This window comes from Nerophis ophidion, linkage group LG22, assembly GCF_033978795.1.
Source record: "Nerophis ophidion isolate RoL-2023_Sa linkage group LG22, RoL_Noph_v1.0, whole genome shotgun sequence".
Lineage (NCBI taxonomy): Eukaryota > Metazoa > Chordata > Actinopteri > Syngnathiformes > Syngnathidae > Nerophis > Nerophis ophidion.
This window is the reverse complement of record NC_084632.1, coordinates 18,522,548-18,535,147: the sequence shown is the minus strand read 5'-3', so window position 1 is coordinate 18,535,147 and position 12,600 is coordinate 18,522,548. Positions and strand designations below refer to the sequence as shown.

Sequence of the window (12,600 nt, the reverse complement as noted above, 5' to 3'; positions counted from 1 at the left end):
TATATATATATATAGTCTGATAATACTGTTATTTCACAAATACATTGATTACTGCATATTTAACATATATATAAAATATAGAATTTACATATATATGTTAAAATATAATTATATATGTATATATTAATATACTATTGATATAATATACATACAATTGAATAGATTATTCGATTAAATGTACTGTATACTTGTGTATACATATATATATATATATATATATATATATATTCATATTTTTTTATATACACTTTACTGTATATTTAAAAAAATATGTGTTTTGCTAGCAAGTACGTATAAAGGATTTACAATATTCCGAAAATTATGAACATGATTACTTATTTCCGGATTAACGCCTACACAGTAAAATTAAAAAAAAAGTAATAGAGTACAAAAAGTTAAAGCACGTTGAACGAGACCTGTTGTGATGTAATCACAGAGATACTGCATCACATTGATGTTTTCTTCGCAACGCTTTTGCGTTTCTATGTCGATATCCAGAAATAGAGCCTGAGTGAGAGCTCTTCATGCGATAGTCTCTCTCTGCGCCACACCGTGGCGTGACGTCACAAGTCGAGCGGCGCAGAACGATCCGTCGCTATTGGACCTCCTGAAGCCATCGAGTTTCTGTTCGCTACCATTTCACCCTGGGCTTTACGCTCCTACTTCCCAGGTCGGCGTCCAGATAGCGAGACACAGTGTGGATTTTTTTTAATCACCTTTGGACGAACGCCGGGGGGAGAAAAAAAACAACATTTCCGTAAGAACGAAAGTTGAGTCGAGATGAGTGTGGAGGCGTACGGGCCAAGCTCCCAGACCCTCACCTTCTTGGACACCGAGGAAGCGGAGTTGCTCGGAGCGGACACCCAGGGCTCCGAATACGACTTCACCGACTTTACCCTCCCGAGCCAGACGCAGACCCAGGGCCAGACCCAGAGCCAGCTGGACATACAGGTGCGCGGCGCGGTTGTAGCCACGTTAGCTCGCTGCGATGCTAACCCGCTATTATTGCACCAGCTAACTCGGCTAGTTAGCTTGATGCTAACCCACCTTTCAAACAAACCCAACAGCATATTTGTCTGTTCATAACTATCTCCGTGGAATACTTCAACTCGTGACATTTTTATCAAAAGAAAAAAGAAACGTGACAACCGTAACAAAAGTTAGTTAGCACGCCTTCAACGCAGTGTGATTCCTCGGCGCTAACGTTAGCTTCTCGCGGTTAGCATAACATGTTGGCGCTCTTAACGCTTGACTGCTGTCGCAGGTTAACGGACCCGAAGAGGGGCTCCACAACGGCGGCGTGGATGATTCTGTGGCTAAGGCCAGTCAGCTGTTGGCAGAGCTGAATTTCGAGGAGGACGAAGAAGACGCCTATTACACCAAGGACCTACCGGTGCATGCTTGCAGGTACACTGACAGCTCTCTTTGCTCTGAGAAACAGCCCTCTGTAGATCAGGGGTCACCGACCTTTTTGAAAGCAAGAGGTATTTCTTAGGTACTGATTAATGCGAAGGGCTACCAGTTTGATACACACTTAAATGAATTGCCAGAAATAGCCAATTTGCTCAATTTACCTTTAAATGCCTACTGAAACCCACGACTACCCACCACCCAGTCTGATAGTTTATATATCAATGATGAAATATTAACATTGCAACACATGCCAATACGGCCGGTTTAGTTTACTAAATTGCAATTTTAAATTTCCCGGGAGTTTCGTCTTGAAAACGTTGTGTAATAATGACGTGTACGCAAGACGTCAAGGGTTTTAAGGAAATATGAGCGCTGCACACACACACAGCTAAAAGTTGTCTGCTTTAACGGCATAATTACTGAGTATTGTGGAGATCTGTGTTGCTGAATCATTTGCAATTTGTTCAATTAATATTGGAGAAGTCACAGTAGAAAGATGGAGTTTGCAAGCTTTAGCCTTTAGCCACACAAACACACGGTGATTCCTTGTTTAAAATTCCTGGAGGTGAAACTTTACTATGGCTCAGAGCGCGGTCAAGCAAACATGAATCACGACGGAATGTCAACCAGCAGGTTTCGGTGAGAAAATTGTGGTAAAAAGTCGCTTCTTACCGGAGTAAAGCTGAGCTTGTGCCGTCCATAAAGCTGCCGTCAACTCCCCTGAGACATTGGCGTTAAGACTCCTGTGGACGTACACCTCTGACTATAAGGTACTATTTAACTCACTGAAACACTAGCAACACAATAGAAAGATAAGGGATTTTCCAGAATTATCTTAGTAAATGTCTCTAAAAACATCGGAAGCCGTCCCAATGCAATCACGTATTTTTTTTTTTTACCTATTTTTTATTTTTTTCTAGTCCGTCGCTATCAATACCCTCAAACACAAATCTTTCATCCTCGCTCAAATTAATGGAGAAATTGTCATTTTCTCGGTCCGAATAGCACTTTTTGTTGGAGGCTCCCATTAAAATCAAAGTGAATATGTGAGGAGCCCGCACACGTGTGACGTCATCGTCTGCGACTTCCGGTAGAGGCAGGGCCTTTCTCTTAGCACCGAAAGTTGCGAACTTTATCGTAGATGTTCTCTACTAAATGCTTTCAGCAAAAATATGGCAATATCGCGAAACGATCAAGTATGACACATAGAATTTAAATATGAAAATGTCATTTCAGTAGGCCTTTAACTCTATGTTATTATTAATAATTAATGATATTTATCTTTGTGGAAACACTGATTATGTTAATGATTTTTCACAAATATATATATATATACAAACAGATAAATATCAATGCAACACTTTATTTTTATATTTTCTCTAAGTGCAAATTTTTCAAATTGAATATTTTCAAACGATCACTTTCTAAGACAGTCTTGTGAAATCACAATATCCCATTTTAACTAGGTAGCCAGTAACATTTTTTTTAACAAATCATGAATTACTTTGCACCATGTTTGTACAAATAATAACTCATGTACAATACAAAAGTCAACTCTCTTGGTGACCCCTTCTGTAGATCTTGTCTTCACATCTAAACAATGTTGTCAATAGTTGTAGTATGATATTGATTAGAGCATAGTTAGATTTTGGTATAGTCAAGTTTTTTCACCAACTACTATAAATGTTTATGCCCTGTACTATATAATACATCGCGATTAAAGGTGGGGCCACTGAACAACTCTTCTAACTTCCTGGAATGTTGAATAATACTCAGCACAAATACACAATGTCAAGATATAATTTGGATTGTTTTGAGTAATATTGTGTCCCACATGTGAAATGTTTGTAATGGCAGAGTAAAATTTGTTAAGTAGTTTTAGTTGGTCTGAGTGCATCTATTGAGTCCCTGGGTTCCTGATATTTTAATGCAGTGGTTTTTCAACCTTTTTTCAGTGATGTACCCCCTGTGAAATTTTTTTTAGTTCAAGTACTCCCTAATCAGAGCAAAGCATTTTTGGTTGAAGAAAAGAAATAAAGAAGTAAAATACAGCACTATGTCATCTGTTTCTAAATTTATTAAATTGTACAACAGTGCAAAATATTGCTCATTTGTAGGGGTCTTTCTTGAACTATTTGGAAAAAAAGATATAAAAACTTGTTGAAAAATAAACAAGTGGTTAAATTATAAATAAAGATTTTTACACATATAAGTAAGTAATCATCAACTTAAAGTGCCCTCTTTGGGGATTGTAATCGAGATCCATCTGGAATCATTAGCATTTATATTTATTGAACATGTCCACAAAATATCTAGCTGTCAACACTGAATATTACATTGTTGCATTTCTTTTCACAGTTTATGTACTTACATTCATATTTTGTTGAAGTATTATTCAATAAATATATTCATAAAGGATTTCTGAATTGTTTTTAGAATATTTAAGAAAAATCTCACATACACCTTGGCATACCTTCAAATACCCCCAGGGGTACGCATACCCCCATTTGAGAACCGCTGGATTAGAGCATAGTTAGATTTTGGTATAGTCAAGTTGTTTCCCCAACTACTATAAGCGTTTATGTGTACACTATGCCCTGTACTATGATACATTGCGATTAAAGGTGGGGCCACTGAACAACTTTTCTAACTTCTTGGAATGTTGAATAATACTCAGCACAAATACACATTGGCAAAGTTTAATTCGGATTGTTTTGAGTAGTATTGTGTCCCACATGTGAAAGTTGTGTAATGGTAGGGTAAATTTTGCTAAGTAGTTTTAGTTGGTCTGGGTGTATCTATTGAGTTCCTGGGTTCCTGATATTTTAATGCAGTGGTTCTCAACCTTGACTTGTCCAGGGTGTACACCGCCTTCCGCCCAATTGTAGCTGAGATAGAAACCTGCGACCCCAAAGGGAATAAGCGGTAGTAAATGGATGGATAGGGGTTCTCAACCTTTTTTCAGTGATGTACCCCCTGTGAACATTTTTTTAATTCAAGTACCCCCTAATCAGAGCAAATCATTTTTGGTTGAAAAAAAGAGATAAGGAAGTAAAATGCAGCACTATGTCATCAGTTTCTGATTTATTAAATTATATAACAGTGCAAAATATTGCTAATTTGTAGTGGTCTTTCTTGAACTATTTTGAAAAATAGATATAGAAATAACTAAAAACTTTTAGAAAAATAAAGAAGTGATTCAATTATAAATAAAGATTTCTACACATTGGCGTAATCATCAACTTAAAGTGCCCTCTTTGGGGATTGTAATAGAGATCCATCTGTAATCATGAACTTAATTATAAATATTTCTTCACAAAAAAAAAGAAATCTTTAACATCAATATATATGGAATATGTCCACAAAAAATCTAGCTGTCAACACTGAATATTACATTGTTGCATTTCTTTTCACAGTTTATGAACTTACATTAATATTTTTTTGGAAGTATTATTCAATAAATATATTTATAAAGGATTTCTAAATTGTTGCTGTTTTTAGAATATTTTTAAAAAATCTCACGTACCCCTTGGCATACCTTCAAATACCCCCAGGGGTACGCGTACCCCCATTTGAGAACCGCTGGATTAGAGCATAGTTAGATTTTGGTATAGTCATGTTGTTTCCCCTAACTACTATAAATGTTTTTGTGTACACTATGCCCTGTACTATAATACATTGCGATTAAAGGTGGGGCCACTGAAAAACTCTTCTAACTTCCTGGAATGTTGAATAATACTCAGCACAAATACACAATGTCAAGATTTTATTTGGATTGTTTTGAGTAATATTGTGTCCCACATGTGAAATGTGTGTAATGGCAGGGTCAAATTTGTTAAGTAGTTTTAGTTGGTCTGAGTGCATCTATTGAGACCCTGGGTTCCTGATATTTTAATGCAGTGGTTCTCAACCTTTTTTCAGTGATGAACCCCTTGTGAACATTTTTTTAATTCAAGTACCCCATAATCCAGGGGTCGGCAACCCGCGGCTCCGGAGCCGCATGCGGCTCTTTGATCACTCCGATGTGGCTCAGTTGCTAAATTGCAGACCCAAACGATAATTCCGGGAGCTTTCCGGATTTTAGTGCCTCTCTCTCAGAAATCACCCGGGGATAGCATTCTCCAATTTTCACCTGGACTTCGATATTGAGGGTGTGCAGTGATTGCAATGCCTTTAACCTCCACAACATGTCGTCGTGCCTGCTTTTATACCACGCGATCTGCGTGCAGACTGATCACATTTTATATTTAGCCTCTTTTAACCCACGAAAGCGACTGCAACGCGTACTTAATCAGCCATACAGGTTACACTGAGGTTTGTAATAATAAACAATTTTAACACTGTTACTAATATGCGCCATACTGTGAACCCACACCAAACAAGAATGACAAACACATTTCGGGAGAACATTGGCACTGTAACACAACAAAAAAACACAAAATTAACAAATACCCAGAATCCCATGCATCCCTAACTCTTCTGGGCTACATTCTACACCCCCGCTAGCACCAAACCCCCCCCAACCCCGCCCAGCTAAACCAACGTACGTAGGGGTGGGGGGATTTGGTGCTAGCGGGGGTGTATAGTGTAGCCCGGAAGAGTAGGGATGCATGGGATTCTGGGTATTTGTTCTTTTGTGTTTATGTTGTGTTACAGTGCCGCTGTTCTCCCGAAATGTTTTTGTCATTCTTGTTTGGTGTGGGTTCACCGTGTGGCGCATATTAGTAACAGTCTTAAAGTTGTTTAAATGGGCACCCTCCGTGTGACCTGTATGGCTGTTAAACAAGTATGCCTTGCAATCGTTTGCGTGTATCTGCCGAATCCTCATACGACATGTGACTGGGCTCGCAAGCTGACTGAACGTGTTGTAGAGGGCTTCAAAGGCAGCGCCTTCATAGGCTGCCCTTATTATTGTTGGTCGGGGCAAATCTGGTAAACATTCCTGAGACTAGTTGATCTGACACTCGGTAGTCTCCCGGAATATTTGGGAGGGTTTTGAGTGTGATGCTGTCAAGCGGCATTCATATAAAACTCGCGGGCCACTATCATTAAATTTTCATATTAAGGTGCGGGCCGCATGTCTGAGACCCCTGGTTTGTACATAGCACAAAGTAAAAAAAACTCTTTATGCAGTGGTTTTTCATTTTAAATTTCAAAAGAGTTTTATGGCTCCCATTGTTTTCTTTATTTTGTGAAACGGGTCAAAATGGCTCTTTGAGTGGTAAAGGTTGCCAACCCCATTTTTGGTTGAAAAAAAGAGATAAAGAAGTAAAATGCCTCACTATGTCATCAGTTTCTGATTCATTAAATTGTATAACAGTGCAAAATATTGCTCATTTGTAGTGGTCTTTCTTGAACTATTTGGGAAAAATAGGTATAAAAATAACTAAAAACTTGTAGAAAAATAAACAAGTGATTCAATTATAAATAAAGATGTCTACACATAGAAGTAATCATTACTTAAAGCGCTCTTTTAGGGGATTGTAATAGAGATTCTCCTGGATTCATGAACTTAATTCTAAACATTTCTTCACCAAGAATAATCTTTAACATCAATATTTATGGAACATGTCCACAAAAAATGTAGCTGTCCAAATTTCTTGCAATTGCACTTTGAGAAACGTTCTTAAACTGTTTGACTATTTGCTCGCGCAGTTGTGGACAAAGGGGTGTACCTCGCCCCATCCTTTCTTGTGAAAGACTGAGCATTTTTTGGGAAGCTGTTTTTATACCCAATCATGGCACCCCCCTGTTCTCAATTAGCCTGCACACCTGTGGGATGTTCCGAATAAGTGTTTGATGAGCATTCCTCAACTTTATCAGTATTTATTGCCACCTTTCCCAAATTATTTGTCATGTGTTGCTGGCATCAAATTCTAAAGTTAATGATTATTTGCAAAAAAAAACATGTTTATGAGTTTGAACATCAAATATGTTTTCTTTGTAGCATATTCAACTGAATATGGGTTGAAAATGATTTGCAAATCCTTGTATTCAGTCTATATTTACATCTAACATAATTTCCCAACTCATATGGAAACGGAGTTTGTATAAATGAACAATACCACACAAACAAAAACAAGAAAAACTTCTGTACACTAACAATAAACACACACACATGCCCAAACACTTTCTGACCATACGAATTATTTCTTAACGAAGTAGTCTGTTTGATACCACATTTAGTAATCTTGATTCTGTGTCCTATCATATCAGGACAACCAGTTGGTTCCCCTTTTAAGGTAACGCGGACTACATGCTCAGAAATGCAAATGTCATGAAACACTTCTCCTTTTCAGCTACTGCGGTATTCATGATCCGGCCTGTGTGGTGTACTGCAATACCAGCAAGAAGTGGTTCTGCAACGGCCGTGGGAACACGTCTGGCAGGTGTGTAGGCATTCTATATTCATATCATATGCAAGCACAATCTACAGCGGAACCTTAAATGCTGAACTGCATTTTTTCTGGAAAATGTTCCTTATCAAACCAAATCCTAATGTGAGACAAGAACACATGTAATATTTGCAAAGTAATTTAACAGATCTACGGTAAGTAGCCACCGATTTCCTTTTCCCTCGTAGAAGAAGAAGCGCGCGGTGCATGCTGGGATATATGATTGCGGGAGGCGTGCCGTTTCTGTGTGTTTATGTAAAGACTCCAAAATGGCTTCTATTAACAGACACGCTTACGACGCATAGTTTAAACTCAAGGCGATCAGTCACGCAGTAGAACACGGGAATAGAGCAGCAGCGAGACTCTAACTTTAACAGCAGCAACACTGACTCTTTTAATGACGACTTCGACGAGACGGAGCCGGGCATGTTGGATACCGTATTCGCCCAACTGTTTGATTCGAACACTGAAGAAGAAGAATTTTAAGGATTCATGGATGAGGAATAACTTAATAAAGTGAGCTTTACATGTTTATTTTGTATATTGTGTGACGTTATCTTTTGAGCTACTTTGAGTTATTGATATATTATTGCTTTACACTATTTTGAGTGTTACTATATTGTGATTGCACTAACGTTTGATTTACAAAACAGTATCAGACTGTTTTTTAAGTGTTTATTGAATCGGGGAAAATAATAAAACAGCTGGTTATTCATCTTGGGAGTGAACGGAGTTGTCAGAACGCTGGTTTGTAATCTATTAATAAAGTTTGACTGAGCTATCTGACTGTTTTGTTGACTTTCCCTTTAGCGCAACTCCATCTAAAGGATGCATAACGTAACCCCAGCCTCTACTGTAGCATCTATTCTATGCGCCTTGTATATGAACAAAGTTTTAAAATAGGCCATTCATTGAAGGTGCGCCTTATAATCCGGTGCACCTTAGAGTGCGGAAAATACGGTAGTTTTAAACATTTTCACAGTCCTCACTGGGTATTCAAAAAAAATACTAATAAAAAGCGTGTTTTCGTGTCTTTCTTGCCATCTCCGTGTTTTAAGTTGAATGTCAAAGTTAACCAACTTCTCAGCTTAAGGCCACAACCTTCTACTATTCATCTATAATTAGCTTTTACTAACTCGGAGGCGATCTAGCAGCTCACTATGTCTTTATCTGCATAAGATAGTGTTTTTCCTGTGATCACTGTGCCACTAAAAGTAGTTCCTCTGTTTTAGCTCTTATAATAATAGCGCTTGTATTTGGTTTATATGCTGGTTATGAAATCTAAATGGAGTACAATATTTTTCAGATTATAAGGCGCACTTATAATCGGTTTAGCTCGGTTGGTAGAGTGGCCGTGCCATCAACTAGAGGCTTCCGGGTTTGATCCCCGCTTCCGCCATCCTAGTCACTGACTTTGTGTCCTTAGGCAAGACACTTTACCCACCTGCTCCCAGTGCCACCCACACTGGTTTAAATATTTTTTTTAACTTTAGATATTGGGTTTCACTATGTAAAGCGCTTTGAGTCACTACAAAAAAGCGCTATTTTAATATACTTCACTTAAATTCTTGTCATTTCCTCAAAAATCAAGGGTGCGACTTATAACCCGGTGCTTCTAATGTACAGATGATTTCTGGTTGTGCTTACCGACTTCAAAGAAAATTTGATATGGTACATGGTGTAATAAGTGTGACAAGTAGATGACAGTCTCACACAACAGATTTGTGTAGACTGCAAGTTGACGCCTTTTCAATAAATGACGCTAGAAAATACCCGTAAGCCAGCAACACTAAAACTTTGATGTTTCATTGAGGATATAGAACATTACACACAGTGCTCAAAAATCCGTCAAAATGTTTTAGTACGACTTTAGTAAGGTACAAAGCTGCACGGCTTGATGGATTGTCAGCCCATTACGGCTACCGTAGTCAGACGTACTGTGCTTCAACATATGGGTATTGTTGTATAAAGTAGCGTACAGTTCTCAGTAGACCCGCCATGGAAGCGCTAAAAGCTATCGGTACAACAAAGATGTCGGGGTGTAGAAACTGTTGAAGGGGATCCACGTAAATAAGCCATTCACAAAACAGCACACCTTGTAGATTTGGTCAGAGTATGGTTTGTAAAACATAATCTATGCTACATTTTGACCAAAAGGCACCAATATACTTTATGTAGACCGCAAGGAAGTGTTTTGTAATGTAGGGGGAAAAAATCATATGAGCCTCTCAATGCGCCTTATAATCAATGCGCCTTTTATATGAAACTAGAACCACACAGTGGCAGTGTGCCGTATGGTTCGAAAACTATGGTTTTTGAAAGGCTTTGTGGGGATAATTGATTAATCCCATTAGCTGCATTGTTAGCCACCCCATACTTGCCGTATATTACGAATTGTTCTTGTTTTTCATAGGGATTGTGAGTGATAGGCGACATTACAAAAAAGTGCAGTTCCCTTTAAATGGCGAACTCAATCTGCTGCAAATGTTGAAACAACAAAACTAGTTTACTTAAGGACAGTGATTCTCAAACTGGTACAAGTGCCACTATTGCAGGAGTCTGCAACCTGCAGCTCCGAAGCAAGCTCCTTGTTGTTGCTCCCCTCAGATTTTTTTAACCCCGGAGTGAGAAAAGTTTGCATTTTATAAAGAGTTATATAATTACCGACTGTCTGTTAGGCCGTGAAGCGCACAGGCTGATTCCTGAAGTGCAAGGAAGGCAAGTGAAAGACTGGAAGGCTGTGTGTTCAGTTCAGCCACTCAAGTGTGCAACCCCTTTCTGTAAGGTAACCATGAATACTTGCCAAAAAAGAAATGGAAAAATAGTTAAATTTTTCGTGGACAGATTGCATTTTCAGTTAAATAAAAAAGGTGAAAACTTTTAAAAGTTTCTAAACGGTGTTACTTTTTGCGGCTCTATACTATTATTCTTTAATGGGAGAGGCGGCAAAATGTGTCTTTTGATAGTAAAAGTTTCAGACCTCTGCACAAGTGGTACGCGCGCTCCATCTAGTGGTAGACCAAAGAATCGCTTCATTAAAGTACAGTGTTTTATTTTCACATGTTCAAACACAGTGTTACTGTTCACACAGTGTAATGTTACAGTGACCAACAATATTAAATATACTTGTTAGACTAAACCTCTGCCTTGTTTTTAATTAATACTTAGGCCTAACTTGTTGATGTATTTTAATGTTGGTTGATATGGTCATACTTGGAGAGCCAATTTTTTTCCTGTGGTGGTTCTTGGTGGGAAAAACGTTTGAGAACCGCTGCTTTAGGAAGTAACTCATGAGGCTTCTCTTATTTGTGCTGGTATTATTTTTAGGTCTGTTGCTTTATAAGCCTAAAAAAAAGCACTACCTGTATGATAAAACTACTCACTGTTTGAGGTGATGTATTGTTGAATGAGGTAGTGCTAGGCTTGCTAAAAGAAGTCTGTGCATCCAAATTTTTTTTTAACAGTTTGACCTGCTTGTATTAAAACTTAAAAGCAACTTGTACTCAGGATTACTGTATGTACCTGGAAAGTGTGTCTCTTCACCTTAATACCTAATGGTGACTTTGGCCATGTTGTACGGCATCGCCAGGACAGATGTGTGCATCGCCTCCCATTGTTGTAGTGAGTTCATCCCTGTCTTCATCACACTTTTCCTCTCTGCCATCGCCAGTACCCTTTTGTGGTGGCGTTGTAAAGAAGCCAACACTCTCGTGGTATTATTACCCGAAAGCAGGGGCGACCAATTTAGAAAATGATTTAAAAAAAAAAAAAAAAATTAAAAGTACATACACACACAATATGAAATTGCCTCCAGTCTTCTGTAGATGACATCAGCAGGCTGATGTACACCCGCCCACATTCTGAAGATAAAAGGGAATGTTCCAAAATGTGTAAAATCACTACTGTCTATTTTGGGGGAATTTCACCTGTAAACATAATTTTCATGTTCAAAATTAATAAATAAGTGCCAATGTTGTCAGCATTAGAGGAGCCCTCACTCAGCTGAAGTCACACACATTGTGAAGATTTGACCTCATACTTCCCCCACATTTTTGGACAGTTTCCAAATCATACCACCTGTATGGCGTTCAAATGTAAAGTTTCTACTATATGATCATAGATAACAAAAACAGGAAATAACCAATCTGTAACCCTGTGTAACCCATATCTTTTAGCCATATTGTAAACCATTTGGTGCGAGCCAAATGCAAAGAGGTGACACTTCACAAGGACGGACCCTTGGGCGAGACGGTGCTGGAGTGTTATAACTGTGGATGTCGCAATGTCTTCCTCCTGGGTTTCATCCCAGCCAAGGCGGATTCTGTGGTGGTCCTTCTCTGTCGGTAAGTGACGAACACATGATCTTCAAAAAGTCATTCATCCACATTTCTTACCAGAAACATGTTCATTCTTACCACCTGAGCCCGCACTTGTTTATGTACCTTGATGCTGAAATTACTCACTCATCCTGTACTAGTAATGTTCAAGGAGCCGTCACCACCGCTGCCCCAACTCGTTGAAACTCCTTCCCACAGGGTATCAAAAAATAAATATTATATTATTATCTTTCTGCATCGCCCTCAATTTCATTACAGGCAACCTTGTGCCAGCCAGAGTAGCCTGAAGGACATCAACTGGGATAGTTCCCAATGGCAGCCACTCATCCAAGACCGTTGCTTTCTCTCATGGCTAGTGAAGATCCCCTCGGAGCAGGAGCAGCTGCGTGCCCGTCAGATCACTGCCCAGCAGATCAACAAGTTGGAGGAACTCTGGAAGGTAGGCAAAAAACCCA

At 38.8% G+C, this 12,600-nt stretch overlaps 1 protein-coding gene across 2 annotated transcripts in view; it reads left to right on the top strand.

Annotated features, from left to right (window-relative positions):
• Window positions 1-533: 533 nt before the first annotated feature.
• Window positions 534-12,600, top strand: part of LOC133540620 (regulator of nonsense transcripts 1) — a 29,167-nt gene continuing 17,100 nt past the window's right edge. For both annotated transcript variants that reach the window (XM_061883388.1, XM_061883387.1), the window contains exons 1-5: window positions 534-951; window positions 1,265-1,407; window positions 7,713-7,802; window positions 11,984-12,151; window positions 12,404-12,584. In XM_061883388.1, the coding sequence (XP_061739372.1) occupies window positions 781-951; window positions 1,265-1,407; window positions 7,713-7,802; window positions 11,984-12,151; window positions 12,404-12,584 (753 nt within the window). In that variant the 5' untranslated portion in view covers window positions 534-780. The remainder of the gene's footprint in view (window positions 952-1,264; window positions 1,408-7,712; window positions 7,803-11,983; window positions 12,152-12,403; window positions 12,585-12,600) is intronic.